This window comes from Rhinopithecus roxellana, chromosome 8 (genome assembly GCF_007565055.1).
Source record: "Rhinopithecus roxellana isolate Shanxi Qingling chromosome 8, ASM756505v1, whole genome shotgun sequence".
NCBI classification, from domain to species: Eukaryota; Metazoa; Chordata; class Mammalia; order Primates; family Cercopithecidae; genus Rhinopithecus; species Rhinopithecus roxellana.
The window spans coordinates 38,451,019-38,476,281 of NC_044556.1; the positions used below are offsets into that span (position 1 = coordinate 38,451,019).

Sequence of the window (25,263 nt, forward strand, 5' to 3'; positions counted from 1 at the left end):
TAAGCCAGAAAATAAATTGTTTGGCATTCCTCAGCCTTTGGTTTATAATTATTAGACATAAGTGTCCTGCCCAGTACATATTTGCGTGCTGGTTGGCCTTGAAGTAAATGTTCTCCTCTGGGGGTAATATTAGCAGGTGCCACTAATGTTTTTCCCAGATTAGTAATCAGACATTTTACCTGAATTCTGTGCTTGCGTGGAGGATTCTAATTAACCTTAGAACACTTGCTACCATTTATTAAGTGTTAATCAAGTGCTGGATTCTTTTTATATACAGAAGATATTGTATATTATCCCCATTTTTATAAAGAAACAAAAGCCCAGATTGGTCAAGCAACACGTCCAAGGTTGCATAGCAAGTAAGTAGCACATCTGGGATTCAGATTCCTTCTAATTCTAAAGTCAGTCCTCTTTTGGGAATGCTGTTTTCTCCTCTTAGATAAGAGAGGTTTTTTTGTAGGGTTTGTTTTGAGACAGGGTCTCGCTCTGTTTCCCAGGCTGGACTGCAGTAGTGTGGTCATAGCTCACTGCAGCCTTGACCTCTTGGGCTCAAGCAGTCCTACCACCTCAGTCTCTTGAGTAGCTGGGACTACAGGCATGCACCAGCCATGTCAGGCTAATTTTTAAAATTAAAAAAAAAAATTTTTGTAGGCTGGTCTGGAACTCCTAGTCTCAAGTGATTCTCCTGCCTTGGCCTCCCAAAGTGCTGGGATTATAGGCATGACCATCGCATCTGGCCAGATAAGAGCTTTAGAACCAAAGTATTCATTGGAAATAGTGAAGCTAAAGTCAGAGGATTAACGCTGCCTGATTAAAGCCAGTTCTTAACTCTTTAGTGTGCAGGCCTGATGGGAATTGGCCAGTGTCGAACAACCTGGGTTGTCAAGAGTGGCAATGGGCTCTCATTGATGAGGTTTATGGCAGTTGTGGTCCTGCCAGAGAATCTGAACAGTAGGAGGTCATGGCGTGATAAACAGGGTTCTTAGTGAGGTAGTGTTCTTAGACTCAGCCCTAGTGGCACCTTCATATCTCATTTCTTTTTCTAACGTTGGTCTGCACATTTCTTTATTTGACTTCTCTAGTGTCTATGATACAAAAGATACTATTAATAAACAAAATCTAGTTCCTACTCTCAAAGAGTTTACAATCTAATGAGAGTAATTAGGGATTCAAAAATAATAATAAAAGTACTATATGAGAATTGACAGCAAAATGCTGTGGGAACTTTAAGCTCAGGCCATGATAGTGATGGAGACTAGCTGACTTGCTTTAAACAACAATAGAACCAGACAAAATATATACATAAGAAATGTTGATTTTCAGACATTGGACAACAGACTGCATAGGACAGGCAGTGATCCCTGAGAGGAGAAAATAAACAAAGTAGGCTCTGAAAATGCCCTAGCTCATGGTTGCCAAACCACAGTGCAGGGAAGGGAAGCCCAATAAATCATAGCATTCTTACTAAATGGAAGAAACAGAAATTGAAGCTTGGGGAAGCCAAGATGTCTGGAATTTGCTGAGCAAAATACTGGAGAGTAGTAAGATACACAGAGAAAGAACTCCAGAGGTCTGCAGAAGAAACCTCCTAGTCTTTGGCTGCTTACTGATTTGAGCATGCATTTGAAGAAACTACTGAGGCCAGGGGGAGATCACCAGAAAGTGGCAAGCAGAACAGTCCTTGGATTGTTGAGTACATGAATGGTTTGTCTTCTCTTCAGCCAGTCGCAGAGCATTGGATAGAGACCTCCTAGGTCAGAGTCATTTTAGGAAAAGGCCTTTTTTTTTTTTTTTTTTGCCATAAATGTGCTTAAAAACAAAACTCAGATCAACTGATTCCAAGTAACTTAACTGCATCACAGAACAAAGACCAACAAGACTTAAAGGAACAATAAAGTCCAGCACCCCAAAAAATAACATTAACAAAAAAAAAATTGAGTGTATAGCCTCCAGTCAAAATCACCAGGCATACAAATAAGCAGAAAAATACCTCCCACAAGTAGAAGAAAAATCAATAGAAACAAAATAAAAAATGCACAGATGATAGAATTAAGAGACAAGAATATTAAAACAGCTATTATAAATGTACTCCATGTGCTTAAGAATACAAGCAGAATACAAGCAGAGAAGTCAAAGGAAAGAAAAGACACACTTTCATCTAGAGATGAAACATATAATGTATGAAAAAAATATGGTAGATGAGATTAACAACAGGTTAAACACTAAACAGAAAAGATCAGTTAAAGACATTTAAAAACCATACAACATGAAACAAAAAAAATTGAATAAAAAGCTAACAAAACATCAATGAGTTGTGGGACAATATTAAGTGGCCTACATACGTGTAATACTAGTCTTAGAAGGAGGGGATAAAGAAAAAGTATTTACAGAAATGCTCAAATGCTTCGCAAATTTGATGAAAACTATAAACACATAATAAGAAAGTGGTCAGTTCATCAAGAGGATAGAACAGTCTTAACTGTATACTTGTAATAAATTTGTAGTACATGAAGCAAAAAAAGGCGAAATAGACAAATCCAAGAAACACAGATACTTCAGTATCACTTTCTCAATGATTGATAGAAAGGTAAACAGAAAATATAGACTTAAACAACCAATATGACCTGATCTATAGGTCACTCTACCCTAAACCAATAGAATAGGTATTCCATTTGAAGTGCACACAGAACATTTGCCAAGAAAGACCTTATTCTATGCCATAAGACAAGTTTCAATAAGTTTAGAAGAACTGAAAATTTACAAAAACAAGTTAGTTGAGCAAAGTAGAATTAAACTAAAAATCACCAACAGAAAGATCTGGAAGATCCTCAAATACATGGATATGGAACAACACCCTTCTAAAAACATGTGGATTGAAGAAAAAAATCACAAGGAAAACTGGAAAATAGTTTTAATTGAACAATAAAATATACTGTATCGGCCCAGCACAGTGGCTCATGCCTGTAATCCCAGCACTTTGGGAGGCCAAGGTGGGTGGATCACTTGAGGCCAGGAGTTCAAGATCAACCTGGCAACATGATGAAACCCTGTCTCTACTAAAAGTACAAAAATATTAGCCAGTCATGGTGGTGCACACCTGTAATCTCAGCTACTCAGGAGGCTGAGGCAGGAGAATGGCTTGAACCCGGGAAGCAGAGGTTGCAGTGAGCCGAGATTGCGCCACTGCGTGCTAGCCTGGGTGTCAGAGTGAGACTGTGTCTCAAAAAATGTAAAGTATATTGTATCAGAGTTTATGGGAGGCAGATAAAATAATGCTTACAGGGAAATTTATATAATTTTTTTAAGTATCAGAAAAAAAAAGTTTTCAAATTAATGATCTGAGCTTCCAACTTAAGAAAGTAGATAACAAATTTTAAAAAAGAAGAGCTAATTAAGCACAATGCAAGCACAGGAAGAAAATAATAAATATAAAAGCAAAAAAATCAATGGAATGAAAGGAAAAACAATGGAGAAAAGTCAGTGAAACCAAAAGCTGGTTGTTTAAGACCAATACAATTATTAAACCTCTCACCATGATAATAAAGAAAAAAGAGAGAAGACACACATTACCAGTATGTGGAATGAAAGATGGAACATCATTATAGAACCTATAGGCATTAATAAGGGAATATTACAAACATTTTTATGTCAATAAATTCAGCTTAGGTAAAATGGGCAAATTTCTTGAAAGATTGCAAACTACCAAAGCTTACTTAAAAACATATAGATAACCTGAATAGCACCGCTAAAAAAAAATTGAATTTGTAGTTAAAAACATGCCCACAAAGAGAATTCTAGGCTCAGATGGCTTTGTGGTAAATTCTATGAAACACAAAAGAAAGAGCATCAATTGTACACACTTTTCCAGAAAATAAAGAGGAGAGAATAACTCTCCCAACTTAGCCTCTAAGGGCCAGCAATTACTTTGGTACCTAAACCAAACAAAATAAAGGCATTATAAGAAGAGAAAACTACAGATCAATATCTCTCATTAATATGATGTAAAAATCTTAAACAAAATATTAGCAAATTGAGTCCAGCACTGCATAAAAAAGGCAGTACTAATGACTATAGTAAATTTTATCCCACAAATACAAGGTTGGTTTAACATTCAAAAGCCAATTAGTGGCCAGGCATGGTGGCTCATGCTTGTAATCCTAGCACTTTGGGAGGCCGAGGGGGGTGGATCACGAGGTCAGGAACTTTCTTAACTTGATAAAGAATATTAAGGGAATACCTACAGTAAACATGACATTTACTGGTGAAAGACTGAATACTTATCTAAGATCAGGAAAAAGTCCAGGATGTCCATTCTTCTTAGCACTTCTATGGAACATTGTACAAAAAGTACTAGTGAATATAATAAAGCAATAAAAAGAAATTAAAGGGATTTCAACTGGAACAGAAGTAAAACTGTCTTTATTCACCAGACTACATCATGATCACCTTCATAGAAAATCCATACAAAAAAGAAATCTGTAAGAATTAATTGATGAGGCCGGGCGCGGTGGCTCAAGCCTGTAATCCCAGCACTTTGGGAGGCCGAGACGGGCGGATCACGAGGTCAGGAGATCAAGACCATCCTGGCTAACCCGGTGAAACCCCGTCTCTACTAAAAATACAAAAAACTAGCCGGGCGAGGTGGCGGGCGCCTGTAGTCCCAGCTACTCCTGTCCCAGAGGCTGAGGCAGGAGAATGACGTGAACCCGGGAGGCGGAGCTTGCAGTGAGCTGAGATCCGGCCACTGCACTTCAGCTCGGGCAGCAGAGCAAGACTCCGTCTCAAAAAAAAAAAAAAAAAAAAAAAGAATTAATTGATGAGCTTAGCAGAGTCATGTGATAAACAATTTTCTTTCTACATATTAGCAACAAATAGTTAAAACTGAAATGAACCGATGCCATTTATAATAAAATAAAAATATGAAAAATGTAGGGATAAATTTTATGAAACATGTATATGACTACAAAAAACTTTAAAATGCTGATGAGAAAAATTAAAGAAGATGAACTAAATGAATTGGTAATAGTAATAATAAATAAATAGATTACCATGCTCATGGACCAGAAGCCATTAAGATATCAGCTCTCCCCAAATTGATTTATCTTCATTCAGTGTGGTATCAGTAAAATTTCCAGCAGTCTTCTTTTGGTGATATAAATTGACAAGTTAATACTAATTTTTTTTTTTAGACAGAGTCTTACTCTGTCACGCCCAGCCTGGAGTGCAGTGGTGTGATCTTGGCTCACTGCAACCTCTGCCTCCTGGGTTCAAGGGATTCTCGTGTCTCAGCCTCCCTAGTAGCTGGGATTACAGGCGCCTGCCATCACGCCCGGCTAATTTTTTGTATTTTTTAGTAGAGACGGGGTTTCACCATGTTGGTCAGGCTAGTCTTGAACTCCTGACCTCAAGTGATCTGCCTGCCTCAGCTTCCCAAAGTGCTGGGATTACAAGTGTGAGCCACTGCACCCGGCCAGTACTAAAATTTATATGGAAATTCAAAGGATCTGGATTATCCAGAATAATTTTATCATGGAAAAACAAAGTTGAAGAACTTAACTACCTGATTATAAGAGTTACAGTAGGCTGGGTGTGGTGGCTCATGCCTATAATCCCAGGACTTTGGGAGGCTGAGGCAGGTGGATCACCTGAGGTCAGGAGTTCGAGACTAGCTTGGCCAACATGATGTAACCCCATCTCTACTAAAAATACAAAAATTATCTGGGCGTGGTGGTGCGCATCTGTAATCGCAGCTACTCCGGAGGCTGAGGCAGGAGAATTGCTTTAACCCGGGAGGTGGAAGTTGCAGTGAGCCGAGATCATGCCACTGCACTCTAGCCTAGGCTACAGAGTAAGACTCCATCTCAAAAAAAAAAAAAAAAAAAAGACTTACAATAAAGTTACATTAATCAAGACAGTACAATGTTGGCATAGGAATGTCTGTACAGATAATGGAACAGAACTGAGTATGAAATAGAACCACATATATTGTCAATTGATTTTTTTTTTTTGACAGAGCTGAGATTTCATTTACTTTTTAAAAATAAAAATATTTTGCTCAGTTATAATGTACATACAGAAAAGTGCTCATGGTCAATTAATTTTTGATGAAAATGACATGTTAATTCAATGAGGAAAAGATAACCTTTTTAAAAAATGGTGCTGAAATAATTGGATCTCCATATATAAAAAATATAACTTCAACCTATAAATTACATTATATGCAGCAATAAACTTGAAATGGTTGTTAAACTGAAATGTAAATGCTAAAACTGTATTATACAACTAGTAGAAGAGAACATTGGAGAAAAATGTTAGTGACTTTGAGTTAGGCAAAGATTTCTTAACTAGGACATAAAAAACATGAAAAGAAAAAAAATTCATGAACTAGACTTCATAAAATTAAAAACTTTAGATTTTTAAAAGACACTATTACAGAAATGAAAAGTAAGACACAAACTGGAAGAAAATATATGTAAAACATATATCTGATAAAAGACTTGTATCCAGAATATAGAAACGACTTTAATAATAAGGAAAAAATGAGCAAAAGATTTGAATGGATGCTTCTCCAAAAAGATATAAAAATGACAAATAAATATGGGGAAAGTTGTTCAACATCATCAAACATTAGGGAAATAGAAATTGAAACCACAATATCAGGATCATCATGGCAGACGGAAGGCAGGACTAGATTGCAGCTCTGACTCGGATGGACAGAGCACTGTGTAGAGGCTCACATCATGAACTTTAGCTCCAGATAGACAGCAAGAAGAAACCAGCAATCCCAAGAGGACCCACAGTCCCTCTGAAGGAAGCAGCCTGCTCCTGCAGGACCTGGAGACATTCCAAATACTGAGTACCCCAATTGCGGAAGTGGGAAAAGGAGATTCTCTTCTCCTGAACACACACCCGCCCTGGAGAAACTGAAGGTCTGTTTGCAGAAGTTTCACACCGTACCTGGAGTTGAGTGAATTAAGACAGCCAGCAAAATACAGGGGTAGAGGAAGCAGCGGAAAAGGCCCTGGGAGCTCGCTGGGTCCCTAAGGAGGCCACAGGGATCCCTCGGGAGGGTGGCCTAGCCCTGCCCCCACCTGACAGCCTTCCCTCCCCACCCTGGTAGCTGAAGACAAAAGGCAAATAATCTTGGGAGTTCTAGGGCCCCACCCACCGCTGGTTCCTCTCCATAGTACCATAGCTGATGTTCTCTGGAAAAGTGCCACCTCCCAGCAGGAAGCCAACTAGCACAAAAATAGAGCATTAAGCCACAAAAGCTGACTGGGTACGGTGGCTCACGCCTGTAATCCTGGCATTATGGGAGGCCGAGGTGGGCAGATCACAAGGTCAGGAGTTCGAGACCAGCCTGGCCAAGATGGTGAAACACCGTCTATACTAAAAATGTAAAAATTAGCTGGGTATGGTGGCATGTGGCTGTACCTCCCAGCTACTCAGGAGGCTGAGGCAGAAGAATCGCTTGAACCCAGGAGGCGGAGATTGCCGTGAGCCAAGATTGTGCCACTGCACTCCAGCCTCCAGCCTGGGCAACAGAGCAAGACTCCATCTCAAAAAACAAACAAACAAAAACCCCACAAAAGCTAAGAGCCCTCATGGAGTCCATTGCACCCTCCTGGCACCTGCACTGGAACAGACACTGTTATCCATGGCTGAGAGACCCATAGACAGTTCACATCACAGGATTCTGTCCAGACAACCCCCAGTACCAGCCCGGAGACAGGTAGACTTGCTGGGTGGCTACACCCAAAAGAAAGACAACAATCACTGCAGTTTGGTTCACATGAAGCCATATCCATAGCAAAAGGGGGAGAGTACTATATCAAGGGAATACCCCCTGAGACAAAAGAATCTAAGCAGCAGCCTTCAGCCTAGACCTTCCCTCTGACAGAAAAAAGGTTATTTATTAAACTGAGGCACCAGAGAAAGGCAAAGTCCAATGCAAGGAACTCCAAAAAATGATACAGGAAATGAAGGGAGAAATATTCAAGGAAATAGACAGCTTAAATAAAAAACATTGTAAACTTCAGGAAACATTGGACATACTTACAGAAATGCAAAATGCTCTGGAAAGTCTCAGCTATAGAATTGAACAAGTAGAAGAAAGAAATTCAAAGCTCTAAGACAAGGTTTTTGAATTAACCCAATGCAACAAAGACAAAGAAAAAAGAATAAGAAAATATGAACAAAGCCTCCAAGAAGTCTGGGATTATGTTAAATGACCAAACCAAAGAATAATTGGTATTCCTGAGTAAGAAGAGAAATGTAAAAGTTAGGAAAATATATATGGGGGATTAATCGAGGAAAACTTCCCTGGCCTTACTAGAGACCTAGATGTTCCAAATACAAGAAGCACAAAGAACACCTGGGAAATTCATCGCAAAAAGGTCATTGCTTAGGCCCATTGTCATCAGGTTATGTAAAGTTAAGACAAAGGAAACAATCTTAAGAAACTGTGAGACAGAAGCAGCAGGTAACCCATAAAGGAAGACTTCTCAGATTAATGGCAGATTTTTCAGCAGAACCCTACAAGCCAGAAGGGATTGGGACCCTATCTTCAGCCTCCTCAAAAGAAACAATTATCAGCCAGGAATTTTGTATCCAGTGAAGTTAAGCATCATTTTTGAAGGAAATACAGTATTTTTCATACAAACAAATGCTGAGAGAATTCACCACTAACAAGCCACCACTACAAGAACTGCTAAAAGGAGCTCTAAATCTTGAAACAAATCCTGGAAACACATCAAAACAGAAACTCTTTAAAGCGTAAATCACAGGACCTATAAAACAAAATACAAGTTAAAAAGCAAAAACAACAAAAAACCCAAGGTATACGGGCAAAACATAGCACAATGAATGCAAGGGTACCTCAGGTCTCAATACTTCATTGAATATAAATGGCCTAACTGCCCCACTTAAAACTTACAGAACTGCAAAATGGATAAGAACTCACCAAGCAACTATCTGCTGCCTTAGGAGACTCAACTAACACATTAAGGACTCACATAAACTTAAGGTAAAGGGGTGGAAAAGGCATTTCATGCAAATGGGCACAAAAAGTGAGCAGGGATAGCTATTCTTATATCAGATAAAACAAAGCAACAGCAGTTAAAAGAGACAAAGAGGGACATTATGTAACTGTGAAAGACCTTGTCCAACAGGAAAATATCACAATCCTAAGCATATATGCACCTAACACTAGAGCTCTCAAATTTATAAAACAAATAATAATATACCTAGAATAATAATATACCTAGGAAATGAGATAGGCAGCAACATATTAATAATGGGGGACTTCATTACTCCACTGACAGCACTAGACAGGTCATCAAGGCAAAGTCAACAAAGAAACAATGGATTTAAACTACCTTGGAACAAATGGACTTAAGAGATATATACAGAGTATTTCATGTGACAGCCACAGAATACACATTCTATTCAACAGCACATGGAACTTTCTCCAAGATAGACCATATGATAAGCCCTAAAACGAGCCTCAATAAATTTAAGAAATTTAAAATTGTATCAAGCACTCTCTTAGATTACAGTGGAATAAAACTGGAAATCAACTCCAAAAGGAACCTTCAAAACCACACAAATACATGGAAATTAAATAACCTGCTCCTGAATGAGCAACGGGTCAAAAACAAAATCAAGATGGAAATTTAAAAATTCTTCGAACTGAATGACAGTAATGACACAACCTATCAAAACCTCTGGAATATAGCAAAGGCAGTGCTATGAGGAAAGTTCATACCCCTAAACGCCTACATCAAAAAGACCCAAAGAGTACAAAGTGACATTCTAAGGTCATACCTCAAGGAATTAGAGAAACAAGAACAAACCAAAACCAAACCCAGCAGGAGAAAGGAAATAACCAAGATCAGAGCAAAACTAATGAAATAGAAGAAACAAATACAAAAGATAAATGAAACGAAAAGCTGGTTCTTTGAAAAGATAAATATAATTGATAGATCATTAGCAAGATTAACCAAGAAAAGAAGAGAGAAAATCCAAATAACCTCATTAAGAAATGATACAGGCGATATTACAACTGACACCACTGAAATACAAAAGATCATTCAAGGCTACTGTGAACACCTTCACACACATAAACTAGAAAACCTAGGAAGAAATGCATAAGTTCATGGAAAAATACAACCCTCCTAGCTTAAATCAGGAATAATTAGATACCCTTAACAGACCAATGACAAGCAGCGAGATTGAAAAGGTAATTTAAAAATTACCAACAAAAAAATGTCCAGGACCAGACAAATTTACAGCAGAATTCTACCAGACATTTAACAAATTGGTACCAATCCTTTTGACACTATTCCACAAGATAGAGAAAGAAGGAACCTTCCCTAATTCATTCTTTGAAGCCAGCATCACCCTAATACCAAAACCAGGAAAGGACATAACCAAAAAAGAAAACTACACACTGATATCCTTGATGAACATAGTTGGTAAAATCCTTAACAGAATACTAGCTAACCGAATCCAACAACATATCAAAAAGATAACCCACTATGATCAAGTGGGTTTCATACCAGGGAAGCAAGCATGGTTTAACATATGCAAGTCAATGTGATACATCATATAATTAAAAACAAAAATCACATGATCATCTCAATAGATACAGAAAAAGCATTAGACAAAACCCAGCATCTTTTTATGATTATAACTCGGCATACGAGGGACATACCTCAATGTAATAAAAGCCATCTATGACAAACCCACAAACAACATAATACTGAAAAGTTGAAAGCATTCCCTCTGAGAACTGGAACAAGACAAGAATGCCCACTCTTACCACTTCTCTTCAACATAGTACTGGAAGTCCTAGCCAGAGCAATCAGACAAGAGAAAGAAATCTTTATCCAAATCAGTAAAGAGGAAGTCAAACTGTCACTGTTTGCTGATGATATGATTGTTTACCTCGGAAACCCTAAAGACTCCTCCAGAAAGCTCCTAGAACTGATAAAAGAATTCAGGATAGTTTCTGGATATAAGATTAATGTACACAAATCAGTAGCTCTTCTATACACTAATGGCAACCAAGGAGCGAATCAAATCAAGAACTCAACCCCTTTATAGTAGCTGTCAAAAAATGACATACTTAGAAATATACCTAACCAAAGAGTCGAAAGACCTCTACAAGGAAAACTACAAAACTCTGCTGAAAGAAATCATAGATCACACAAATAAATGGAAAAACATTCCATGCTCATGGATGGGTAAAATCAATGTTATGAAAATTGCCAAAAGCAGTCTACAAATTCAGTGCAATCCTTATTAAAATACCACCATCATTCTTCACAGAATTAGAAAAAAAAAATTCTAAAATTCATATGGAACCAAAAAAGAGCCCACATAGGCAAAGCAAGACTAAGCAAAAAGAACTAATCTGGAGTCATCACACTACCTGATTTCAAATTATACTATAGGGCCATAGTCACCATAACAGCATGGTACTGGTATAAAAATAGGCACATAGACCAATGGAATGGAATAGAGAACCCAGAAATAAAGCCAAATACTTACAGCCAACTGATCTTCAAGAAAGCAAACAAAAACATATAGTGGGGAAAGGACACCCTTTTCAACAAATGGTGTTGGGATAATTGGCTAGCCACATGTAGGAGAATGAAATTGGATCCTCATTCCTCGCCTTATACAAAAATCAACTCAAGATGGATTAAGGACTTAAATCTAAGACCTGAAACTATAAAAATACTAGAAGATAACCCTGGAAAAATCCTTCTAGATATTGGCTTAAGCAAGGATTTCATGACCAAGAACTCAAAAACAAATGCAATAAAAACAAAGATAAATAGTTGGGACTTAATTAAACTAAAGAGCTTTTGCATAGCAAAAGGAACAGTCAGCAGAGTAAACAGACAACACACAGAGTGGGAGAAAATCTTCACAATCTATACATCTGACAAAGGACTAATATTCAGAATCTACAACAAACTCAAACAAATCAGTAAGAAAAAACAATCCCATCAAAAAGTGGGCCAAGAACAAGAATAGACAATTCTCAAAAGAAGATATACAAATGGCCAAAAAACATATGAAAAAATGCTCAGCATCACTAATGATCAGGGAGATGCAAATCAAAGTCACAATGCGATACCATCTTACTCCTGCAAGACTGGCCATAATCAAAAAATCAAAAAACAGTAGATGTTGGCATAGGTGTGGGTGATCAGGGAACACTTCTACACTGCTGGTGGGAATGTAAACTAGTACAGCCACTATGGAAAACAGTGTGAAGATTCCTTAAAGAACTAAAAGTAGAACTACCATTTGATCCAGCAGTCCTACTACTGGGTATCTACCTAGAGGAAAAAAAAGTCATTATTCAAAAAATATACTTGCACATGCATGTTTATAGCAGCACAATTCCCAATTGCAAAATCATGGAACCAACCCAAATACTTATTAGTCAATGAGTGGATAAAGAAACCATGATATATATTCAATGGAATACTACTCAGCCATAAAAAGGAATGAATTAATGGCATTTACAGCAACCTGGATGAGATTGGAGACTATTATTCTAAGTGAATTAACTCAGGAATGGAAAACCAAACATCGTATGTTCTCACTGATATGTGGGAGCTAAGCTGTGAGGACACATAGGCATGAAAATCATACAATGGACTTTGGGGACTTGGAAGGAAGCGTGGGAAGGGGCAAGGGATAAAAGACTACAAATAGGGTGCACTGTATACTGCTCAGGTGATGGGTTCAACAGAATATCATAAATCACCATTAAAGAACTTACACATGTAACCAAATACCACCTGTACCTCAATAACTTATGGAAACTAAAACAAAAATAAAAATGAAACCACAGTGAGATACCACAGCACACTGATTAAAATGACAAAAATTACAGAGACCACAAGTGTTGGTGATAAAGAGGAACTGTAACTCATATACACTACTAGTAAAAATACAAAATAGTAAAGACACTCTGGAAAATATTTAGCAGCTTATTTTAAAGTGAAACATACACTTACTATATGAACCAGTTTTATTCATGAGAAGTGGAAACCTAGATCCACACAAAGACTTTGATGCAAATGTTCATAGTGAATTTATTAATAATAGCCCCAAACCGGAAGGATCTCAAATGCCCTTCAGCTGATGAATGGATAAACAAATTGTGGTATATCAATACAATGGAATATTAGTCAACAAGAAAAAAGCAACGAACTATGTCCTACTATGCTAAGTGAAAGAAACCACACACAAAAGTCTACAAACAGTATTATATTATTGTGAAATTCTAGAAAAGGTGAAACTATGGTGACAGAAATTTGTGTGTATATGCTTTTTATAAAAAGTCAAAGGGAAGCAAAATGAATTGTAATTCTTACCCCATTTATGTATCATAGTAGAGGACCTGTACCTGTCTTAAAGATTTTTAACATGTGAACGATCAAAATGAACAATTTGCTTGCAATCACACAGTGAATGAAGTGGATGACAAAGTTGAATTTTTGCTAGTTTGGGTCAGTGAAGTGTGACTGTCATACTAAGACATTTTTTTCTGGTGATCCCAAATGGTCTCTGAAAAACCTTCCAGAAAAATAGTTCTGAAAATTATGTCCTTAGTAGTTTCTTCATTGGAATAAATTTATAGCCTCCTTGAGTTCAGAATTTGAAGAATACAAGTGTTTTGAGATTTCCTTTTTTAAAAAGATAGTTTAGTTTTGCTTATGTCTTTTAAATCACTCTTTTTTTTAGACCATCACTTTGGACATTCGTTGGTAATAGCCAATAATATCTGATTTTCAGATAAAGAATACAGAGAGCCAGTCTAATGGCTGCAAAGCCTTCCTGAGCGTTTGCCAGGACCAGCAGCTCAGCAGCCGCACAAGCAGAAGTCCCAAAAACAATAAGAAATAATTTTCTCATAATCAAACGTGTCTGAAATGGACATGGGCTATCCTGAGGAAAAAGTGAATTTCCCTGGTTTAAGTGGCAACTGCAGACCCCGTTGGCAGGCACATATGAGAGAAGTTTTAAGCATCAGGTGGGGCATTGGACTAATACACGTATTCTGTGGACATGTACCCGGAGCCAGGCTTCCCAAATGGGCTACAGCTAGGGCTATCCTGACCCTGTCATGGAAAACTTCATCTAGCTTTGGATCTTGTGGATATTAAGAAGATAGACTTTCTGTGACACACCCTTGGAATCCAAATTTCAAGGATGGCAGTTCTTTAGCCTGTTGTTAAAGATGTATAGTACCTCCTTACAGTTCTGAAAGATGCCATTCTGTATAGGTTGAAAACAGTCCCAGAGATCATTTGCAATCAAGCAAATGTGCATATTTCTGTTTGGTTCAATGCTATCCAATACCTTTTCCCAACTCATTCTGTTTTCTGGAAAATAATTGATGAATTTAATTTGCCCTCATTATTGGTTTAAGTGAAAATGTTGTTAGATCTCAAAAGTTGAGAAACGTATATCAGGGTAAATGCTGAAAGACATGATTCTTTATCAGAAGCACCTTGTGGCTTAAAAATATATATCCAGGACTTAGAAGAGCTAACATCTTCTTCCAAATAACCTGGTAGAAGAGTTTGAGAAAGCTGCCTCAGAAGGTGGAGTTTGGCAGAGTCTGGACTACTCTGTTCAGGGCATACTCTTTAAAGAAGATGATTTTATAGTTAAGCAGGGAAGGCGAAACTTATTTTTTGGACTGGGGCATATCTATGCCTCCCTCCTTTCAAGTTGAGAGAGCATGAACACAGGTTCTATTCACTAAATTAATCCCTCTTGTAGTCTTTCCACATATTAATTCAGCAGATATTCACTGAGCACCAGTGTACATAGTGCTATGGGAGGTGCAGTGAGGAACACAAATATAAGGAAGATACCAACCTGGGTCTGAGAGAACTCGAAATCCCAATTTGGACAGGCAAGATGGAAAAGTAAGCAGCCACAAGGCAGTGTCTGAGGCATGCCAGTTGAATGGATTGGAAAGTAGGGGCAGTGGAGGTCAAATGAAAGAAAGCATATTTCATTTGAGCTATTTAGGGGAAGAGTGGTTTCTGTGAGCCATACATTCCTAAGGAAGGAACGAGAGTGTTCTCTTTGGCAGAAATGTCAAGGAGAATGAGACGCAATTACATTTGGTGATGAGGATATTGCTGCTGACCTTCAAGAGTAGGAATTTCAGGAGAGGATGGTATTGGAAGCCACATTGTAAGTTGCCAGGACAGGTGCATTGGAGGAAGTGGAGTGGTGGTCAATCACTGGGATGTTTGATAGGGAATGGTAGGAAGTACAACAGAGTCAATGAGAACTTTTTTGACTCATAAGGAGTAAATTGTTATTTTGAAGGTAGAGGCAAATGATTATTGAAGGGGAGAGGTTAAACTTTTATTTTAAAAAATCATTAAATTATAGAATCCCAGAAAGTATAATGTTAATAAAGGAAAAAACATAAGATAATTGTTAGCATTTTTGGTAAAGAAATGAACTGACATAAAATATATTTTTTGCATTTTAAATAAAAGCATTACATTAAGAAACTAAAATAATACTATTGATTAGTAATTCAAGTGAGAAGTTGAGGAGTGAAAGTAATTTCATATTTAGATTCTTGTTATTTACAGAACATTGGTTGGGCATGGTGACTCACACCTGTAATCCTAGCACTTTGGAAGACCGAGGCAAGTGGATCACCTGAGGTCAGGAGGTCAAGACCAGCCTGGCCAACATGGTAAAACACTGTCTCTACTAAAAATACAAAAATTAGCTGTGCGTAGTGGCGGGTGCCTGTAATTCCAGCTACTCGGGAGGCCGAGGCAGGAGAATCGCTTGAGCCTAGGAGGTGGAGGTTGCAGTGAGCAGAGATTGCGCCATGGCACTCCAGCCTGGGAGACAAGAGCAAGACTCTGTCTCAAAGAAAAGAAAGAAAGAACATTAATGTCTTTGATCTTCTGATAGTAATTGAATGGCATTGTTCCTTACCTTCTCAGTGAAACACCAGGGGATACAAACTGCATGTAAGAGCTTTTCTGGAGCTTACCTCTGTATCATGTATTTATCAGGGCTTGTTGTGCAGACCACTGTTTTACATCATTGATTATGTGAGTAAGAGGGAAGAAAGGAGAGTCAAGTTACACCCTTGGAAGATGAAACTTAGAATTTCCATGAAGCTTACTTTATGACAGTACAGAAATTTTCAGGGTACTCTATCATTCAGGAGTGAGTGAAAGTTTATCACACTTAATGACACCAGTATGTAAGTTTTCAAGGGTAGAGCCAAAACAGTGAAAAAATAGTTGTGTGTGTTTGTGTGATTACTAAACCTTCTGAATGTGTTCTTCTGTATGTGGTTACACTACCTCTTTGCTCTTTGAGATCAACATGAATGCCGCCCGCTCCATCAAAATGAAATGTGCCATTTAGAGGAATTATTTTAACTGTGGGTCTCATAGGCATTGCTCTTGTCCTCCTCAGACACAGGTGTGTTTGCAGTGGTGAACAGCCATTCCTTGTCCTTGCTGGGGAAGCTGACCATCAGTGCTGCCTTTAACATTGTTTATATCTACACCTCTGAGCTTTACCCTACAGTCATCAGGTATGTGCCTCACACAGCCTCATTCTTCACACATTCTACACTTTGTCATCCATTCTTGCACCAACAGAGGTGTGCTCATTTCATCTGCTTCTGGAGTTAGTGTGGGACAGCAGTAATTCAGCAAGCAGTTTAGGCTAAGAGCCTGCCTTTGCAGACTGCTCTCTGCCTGCTCTGCTAGGAAAATGTCACTTTATGGTAGACTGAATTCCTTAGTGTAAGTTGTAAGAGAAGTACTCTATGCTAGGCATATTCTATCACTCAAACAGTGCGCAGATGCTGTTATTATTTTGGTGAATTTTATTTATTCAGTTACCCATCCTGTATCACACATCACAGACAAGGGGACAAGCTCCCTATTCTCACAGAGCCTCCATTTTAACACAAAATAGACATATTTTTAAATGACAATTTCATATAGTAAGTAAATATCAGAGTTAAACAGCAATTATTAAAGCTGGGTTCTTAATGAATAGGATGTGTTTATATTGAAAACGATAAATAGCCAGCCTAAATTTTCCTTCATAAATTAAGTCTGAAAGCAAGAAACACACCCAAATTTGAAGGATGGGGTGCAGCTGAGGCTTTGCAGAACTGCTTCTGTGGTCTGGGCAGGTATTCTCTCAGCTGGCTCTTTCTCAGTCTTTTAGAGGATCTTTCCAAACAATCCTTCTCCTTCCGTTATCCATGCAAGAAGCCTCATGGTTCTTTCTGCCTGTTAATTTAAAATTATTTTTCCCAGTAAGAGATCAGAGTGTCTGCAATTGGCTAGTAATTTCCTAGTTGGTCCTGTAACCTATTTTACCTGGCTACTGGCTATAAAACTAACATGATGATTTTGTCCAAACTGGGACAATTTTGAGAGCAAATGTGAGTATGAACTTTTCAGCTGGGATTACAGAGTGCTGTATCCCTCTACCCAAAACCATTAATTATCATTCTCTCTCCTTCCCTCTCTCCTTCCTACCTTTTTTATGCCTGCACTCGCCATAAAGGTGTTCTTGGTTTCCTAACAGTACACACTTAGTCAATTTCTATTTATATGCTTGACCCTTTAATTGTTAATTAGTTGAGTTTAAATAAATGAGCAGCCTTTTCAGATCATAAAACCCTGGCTGTTTGTAAGAGACCTAAGGCATAAAAACCCATGAGAACTTTTAATTTAAAAATATTCAAATGCTCTTTTCTATATCATCCTTTGTGGATCCACTGTCCAATATGGTAGTTACTAGCTTTGTGTAACTATTTAAGTGTAAATTAATTAAAATTAAATAATTAAACATTCAGTTCTTCATCCTTCCTGGCCGCATTTCAAGCACACAGTAGTGCATGTGTCTAGTGGCTTCCACATTGGACCGGGTAATTACAGAACATTCCTAGCATCTCAGGAATGTCTAGTAGGCAGCTCTAGAACCCACTGTTCGCTATGATCCTGTACTTCCACTTCAGGACATGTTATTCAGGGCCCACTGCTGCCCCCCAAGGGTCTCTTAATTTCCCCTCTAGAACTTACTGATGTATTTTTCCTTATGCTTTTCAGGAATGTTGGGCTTGGAACTTGTTCCATGTTCTCCCGAGTTGGTGGGATTATTGCTCCCTTCATCCCCTCACTGGTTGGTTTGTACCTTCTAGTTTTGTTTTTCTTGATTCTATGCTTTGGAAATGCTTATGCTTTTGAGTGGAAAGAGGTGATGAACAGATGTCATTTAAGATCAGCTGACACAAATGTGAACCTTGTCCCTTTTAGATAGTACTCCGTCAGGGCAGACGGACTCTTATCGAGGATTCATTTGCCTCCAGTGGGTCTGATTTTTTGTTCATCTGAATTCGCTGGAGGGCCTGCTATTGCCAGTATGCCCCATTCCTGTCCCCATGAAAAAGTTAGTCAACTAATAAGTATGTATGACACTTCTGCTGTGTGCTGGGCTCTATGTTGAGCACTTTCTACATATCATCATGTGCAGTCCTCATAGTAACCATAAAAGGTAGGCATTGTTGTTACCCCTGTATTAAATATGAGAAATGCTACAGAAAGAGGTTAATTACCTTCCCCCAAGAACACACCTCTTGGAAAATATTAGAGGAGAAATACGTCTCGCACTGTGTCTGTTAATATGTTTTTTGAAACTTTCCAACTGTTATAGTCAAAGAAAGGGAATCAGATTAAATGACAGCCCTAAAATCCTTCATCTTAAAATGCTCAGATTCTGTGAAAGAACCCAGGGGACCCCTATGCAAGTCTCTCCTTGGTTTGATTTGTGACTTTCCCCAGCTGAGACATTTTGAAAGCAACTAGATTTGATGTGGGACTTGTTGACCTGTTCTGTAGACAACTGTTCATTACTTAGGCAGGTCTCTGAAATGCCACTGTAACCTTTTCATTTTCTGAGGTGCAGTACATTTCCCTTCTCTGAGTATCTCTCTCCGTGTCTCATGGTTAATTTTAGGTCACAAGACCCTTCTTGAAGGAGTCATGTTAGGTCTGTGTTTTATTCTGCAAAATATAGGTACTGTTAAAGATATCTGACTTTGGATAGCTATCCTAGAACATTATAATACCCAGCACTGTGTCTCTGTTGCTTCCTGTAAGGTTAGAAGAAGGCAAAGTGTGTTTTCCCCTTGTTTCAACAACAGGCTCACAGTGCTGGACATATGTTTGCATGTAGATGGCTAGAGATGAGAGATTCTCCTCCTCCCTCTTCCTCCTCATCCCCATCTTCTGCTTGGTTCTCTCCATCTCTCCCTTCTCCTCCCCCTTCTCCCTTTTCCACCTCCTCCATTATCTCTTCACTTTAAAAAATCAGGAAAAAATTACCTGAGGGGAAATCCTAATTAGTAGTGAACCTACCCACAGAATTTGGAAGCCTAAACCAGAAGATCATAAAGCTTAGCTGGAATTCTAGAATGTTGATCAGCTAAGAAAAGCCCCAGAGAAGTACCCTGGAAGCAACTGTTTTTCATGTTTTCTTTGAACCTGTTTGTGATGAAATGTTTCTGTTTTCCTGAGAATATGTTTTGGATCTCTGAAACAATTGCTTGTTTCACCAGTCCTTTACCATGCTCAATTTAGAAGTTTATAAGCCATATGTATATGGTAGGGTTAAAAGAGTTTTTACACCTTTAATCCCTGGAACTCTCAGTTATAGTGTTAAGGTATATGGGATGGTTTGGCCAATTCCAGGATTGAGAACTTTAAAGTTCATCATCAGCAAGTATTTTGGGGTGCCTCTGTGCAAAGTGTGCTCACCTGGAATGGAAGCTGAACTACGAGATGTCCTGTCAACTCTGGCCACATAGGCCTGCCTGCTCAGAGGCAGCCTGGCCTCTTCTCCTGCAATACCCACCCTGGGCATGAAATTGCTGCTTCTGATCCACAAACCAGTACTGTTCTTTTATTTACTCACTCCCATATCTATATGCCTGAGGAATCGTTCTCTGATTTTCCAGGATAATGCATGTGGAAAGAAGTGGTTTATAGTGTAGTCTAGTGGGAGGTCATGAACTGGGTGTTAAACATGACGGTTTTTCAGTCATGAGACTGCTTGCGTTACATGCTAAGGAAACTAATGCTCTGGTTTGTTTTCATTCCACTCCCCACCTCTGCAGAAATATGTGCAATGGTCTTTACCATTCATTGTCTTCGGAGCCACCGGCCTGACCTCCGGCCTCCTGAGTTTGTTATTGCCAGAAACCCTTAACAGTCCGCTGCTAGAAACATTCTCCGACCTTCAGGTGTATTCGTATCGCAGGCTGGGAGAGGAAGCATTATCTTTACAGGCCTTGGACCCTCCACAGGTGTGATATTTTTCTTAATTATTATACCACTCGGATGGTGGCAGTTATTGAAAAAAGGAAGGTTTGTGTTAAATAGAACTGAGCAAAACTGCTGGAAAACAAAGGTGGGATCTAACAGCAGCTGATTTTCAGAGAAATAAAGATGATCGATGATTCATTAGCTTTCCTAGAATATTTTAGGGGCTATTTATTGGGGAAATAGATGTCATATAAATACATTTGTCAGTTGAATAGCTAGATGTAGTTTCCGTTTCAGAAATGTCATGACATCATTTCCCTGCCCTTTTCTTCTTTCCTGTTTCAGTGTGTGGACAAGGAGAGCTCTTTAGGGAGCGAGAGTGAGGAAGAGGAAGAATTTTACGATGCAGATGAAGAGACTCAGATGATCAAGTGAAGAGCCCCAGATTCCCCCTAAGAAGCAAAGGATCATCTTTTATGCCTCTGGCTAAGGCAGGTTCTTCCATGAATATTAAGAGAGTTGTAAAAAGAGGCTTGGCTTGAACATACATAGATGGTAACCAGCGTGGACTGATGTTTTTAGGCACAGAAGTTGGAGAAGAGATTTCATGAGAGACAACATCACTGCATTGAGAGAATAGTTGTTAATTTGTTTAGAATTTAAGTTCTGCTCAGAATCATAACATCTGGCAGAACAGCCCAAAGCCACATTCCAAAGTGGTAGGCTCATTTGTTTCTAGAGGTTTCATCATGTTGCTTTTCCTTCATCATGATCTAGATAAAGGCAGATATGTAAAACTTCTCACTATTTTGGTGGGGTAAGATAAACTATCCTTAAGATTTAATCTTTATACCATGTTGGACATTTGCCCCTATCAGTTGCTACTCAGGAATCTTCTGGTACAGCTTAACATCAGCATTTTAATTTTATGTCCAGGGAAAAGCACCCAGAGGTCATCTATGTGTCCCGAGACCCTCCAGCTTTTTCTCAGCTGATGAAATAAGAGTCCTCAGCTTGGTTCCCAGCCTGCTGGTTGACTTGGGCTCCTCATGCCTTGAGTCCCACAGATGATTCATTAGGAAAAGCCAGATGTACCAAAGCGGTTTACTCAGAGTCAGGAGTGTAGCTCTGGCTGCCTGTCAGCTCCCTTGGATACTACATTGTGTGATTTCTTCCTTTCCCACTAATATGCACATCCAGAAAAATTTCCATCTGAGATTCTAGTACTTCAAAATCATGCATAGTAAATGAGAAAGCTTTAAGTAGAGGGCAGTTAAACAGTGACATGTTGAGCGCCTGGAGGGAAAAAAAAGGTGCAGTTTTTAATAATGGAGAAAATGAAATTATCTTTGATAAATTTTTATTTGTTTTGCTTTCAGTATTGTGCCATGAGGGATTTGGACAATATTTAAGAACTTGTCCTAGATCAGCCCCGACCTGTTTAATCAGAATGGAAGGTTCAGTAATTTCACAGGAAATGTTGGTTTTTCATTAAGTGCTACCAACTTTCAAGTGAATCTTACATTTGATTTCTTAAAATCATGTCTTGAAAACATGTTTTCCCATGAAACTTGAATACTATCTCAAATAGGAATATAAACCTAGAGTCAACAAGCTTAGGCAGCACTGATTTAGGTCACTTTCCCAACGAGGAAAATTTCTGTGTTTTCAGAATTTCCATTTCTACTAACCTCTTGGAGAAAAAGAAATTGAATTAGAGGTAAATAGAAGACGTCACTGTGGCTGCTTCTGGAAGTGCTGGAAGCATCACCCCAATTGGCTCCAAATACTGTCATGTTTTCTTGCACATTGACTTCTGGTTTCCACTGTATCAGTATGTACCTTTGTAATTGTTATTTTTATGTCTTTTATGCCCTGGATTATTAATTGGGCTCTTCATAAACAGAGGCCATCTCTACTACTGTTTATTTTTCTCTGCTGTGCCCAGAACATTGACCTAGACACAGTAAGACCTAGTAAATATTACTGTTTCTAGCCATCAGGGAGATTGTGGAACTCCTCCCAGTATAAGTTTTGCAAACTCCAGGCAAATCTGATCCAAACTCCCAAATTGTCAAATCCTGCTTAACTTTCTCTGGAAAACAGACACCTTCTCAACATCAGAATAGGAAGAGAGGAAGAACTTACAAAGACATTTAAACGTTCTTCTTAAATGGTGGTTGAGCATTTAAAACACTGAACTAACATATACATAATTTTTGATTAGTTAGAGCTTTCTTTGTATTATAAGAGTAATATATCTCATTACAGAAAATTTGGAAACTAGAAATTAAAAAATGTATCACCCATACATCCAACATCGAGAGAAAACCAGTGTTACGTCTTTGTTCCATTTGAAGATCAATTGGGAGTGCATCTCTCTATTGGCACTGGGTTCGATTGCCTCTGGCTAATAGAGTTCAATTAGTTCTATCCCTGGGTTTCCTTTCTTAGCTGTGGGGTGGGAGATATGAGGGAGAGATCTACAATTTGAATACGTGTTACTTAATAAGGCTCGGCTGGCCATCAGTTCCTTATGTCAGATGTGTCGTTAAATTTTTTTTCTAGATGGTCCTTGAGCAAAACATAATAATTACTTTTTTTTATTTCCACTGCCTTTATAAAATCAAAATTTCCTCCTTTTGATAATAACTGTTGAATACTATTGATGTAGAGAATGTGTACATGTGTATATTTGCATTGATTAAATTATTGGAAAACTTTTCATTGATAGGTAATGTATTTTGATTGTGCAGATGGTTTGTAAAAAGTATCCTTTTCTTATTCTATTCAAAATTAAATTTTTTTCTCCCAAAATAAAGCAAGAAAAGTAAATGTAAGATATATAAGAAACCCGAGAGTTTCCGGGGTGAAAGTTCTCATTAGCAGCTTGTTCAAAACATATACATCACACAAATATTTTGAAAGAAACCATGTTGAAATTTTCTGATTTTGTGAGTTATAACCACAGCCCAGTAAAACCAATACTTGTTATTTGGCTACTTCCAAGCAATGCAGATATTCTTTAGTATTTAAAAATGAGCAAATAAACAAAATGAGGCAAATAAATGAAGAAAATGAGTTTCTGAGGCCCTGCTTAAGTGACCATAAATCAGACACGTATTTTTATGGTGGGCAAATTGATGAAGATACTTTTAGTAGGTGATTTATAACAAATTCATATTGAAATAATGTCGCTACTGTATCAGAATTAAAAAACAGCCTCACATTAGGACTTCTCCATACAAATTCTTTATCATTGGTTCTTAAATTGGAAAAGTACCTATAAATGATTACATTTTTTAACTAAATAAAATGCAGATATTTTGGCTTCTTGTGAATTTAATAAAGAATCATAAAACATAGGCCTTTCTTTTGTTCTCCCAGAATGTCTCAAAATCTACAGTAGTAGCTTTGACAAGTTGGGCAAATGCAGAACCTGCTAATGAGTTAAGTAATATGTGGACAGGGGTTGTAGCAAAGTTGTAGACTGATGGACACAAAAGTTAACTATCCAAATACTTTTAGAATGAGGAAAATGCAAAGACAGTGCATTGTGAAAAATCCATCAATGTAGTATATCAAAGGAGAAAGAGCTTATGATTACCTCAATAGAAAAATAAATATTATTTGACAACATTCAACATCCATTCAAAATAAAAGCTATTAGCAGAGTAGGAATAAAAGGATGCTTCCTTAATAAAATAAGAGATACTATAGTAGATATGATAAATTGGCACACAGCATCTCTTCACCTTCCTGGTACCTTGGCCTTTAGCCTTTTTTTTTTATCATAACCCACAGTGAGAAATGTGTTTTATATATTCATCCTGTCATACTTCCCCAGTTACAAATATATATGTACATATGAAATATCTATGAATCATAAAAATGTATATGTTTTATGCAATAATACTTAATCTTGCTAGGCATACTAATAACTTATGTTCTATTTCACTTTTTAAAATGCCATTTATGACTCAATAAATGGATATCGTGACCCGCTAATAGGTTGCAACCCATAGTTTGAAATCCACTGTTCTACTCTATCTTCTTGTACTACAGAAACTTTGAAGCTAAAATGTACATTTTCTGAATTTCTTGCAGATAAGTTTACCCCTTGCAGCCAGGTGAAATTTGGTTTCCTTCAATCAGATACAAATGGAACTTGGAAGGTAGAAGCAAGGTGGAGGCCATACTTTTGATGAGTCTGCTTTTTTCTTCACAGTGGTGGAGCCAATTGGTTTTTTTGAGGCAGTATCAGCCAGAGATGTTGTCAGTTGAGCAATAAGATCTTAAGATGTTTTGATAAACCTAGAGTAATATTTCTAGTATTCAAATGGAAAAGCAAAGATCCAAAAATATTCAAGACAACTCTGATAAAGAAGAGCAAACAGAAGGTACTTGACTTTCTAGATATAAAATCTTACGAATCTGTATTATTGGTCAGCAGTAGACAAATAGATCAATAGAACATAACAGAGATTTGTTAAAGATAGCATGACACATTAAAGGAAAAAGTGAACAATTATTGATACTAAGTCTTCTCACCATAATAAAAATAAATTCCAAATAGATTGAAGTCCTCAATGAAAAACAGCAAAACTTTAAAACTATTTGAAAGTTATAGAATATTCTTATGACCTTGGAAAATGGATAGATTTATCAGACAAGAACTAAAAATCATAAATTATTTTTTAATTGATATATGTGACTTGATCTAAATTTAAAACTTGTTTCTGTATGACTGAACATTCTATAGAGTTAAACGGAAAGCAGCCTGGGTGCAGTGGTGCACACCTGTAATCCCAGCACTTTGGGAGGCCAAGGTGGGCCAATCACCTGAGGCCAGGAGTTCGAGATCAGCCTGGCTAACGTGGTGAAACTCCAT

At 37.9% G+C, this 25,263-nt stretch overlaps 1 protein-coding gene across 5 annotated transcripts in view; it reads left to right on the plus strand.

The window, feature by feature from the left end:
• The window catches only part of SLC22A15 (solute carrier family 22 member 15), a 97,169-nt gene that overhangs the window by 64,243 nt on the left and 7,663 nt on the right, over positions 1 to 25,263 (plus strand). Inside the window, exons 9-13 of one of the 5 annotated variants that reach the window (XR_004058775.1) lie at positions 16,501 to 16,621; positions 18,159 to 18,231; positions 20,225 to 20,413; positions 20,718 to 20,863; positions 22,045 to 23,099. Coding sequence is in view for 2 of the 5 variants with exons in the window: in XM_030935881.1 (XP_030791741.1) it covers positions 16,501 to 16,621; positions 18,159 to 18,231; positions 20,225 to 20,413; positions 20,718 to 20,807 (473 nt within the window). In the remaining 3 variants the exon portion in view is untranslated. Of the gene's footprint in view, positions 1 to 16,500; positions 16,622 to 18,158; positions 18,236 to 20,224; positions 20,414 to 20,717; positions 23,115 to 25,263 lie in introns of those variants that run through there. The other 4 variants (XR_004058776.1, XR_004058777.1, XM_030935881.1 and 1 more) reach the window with 4 other exon arrangements.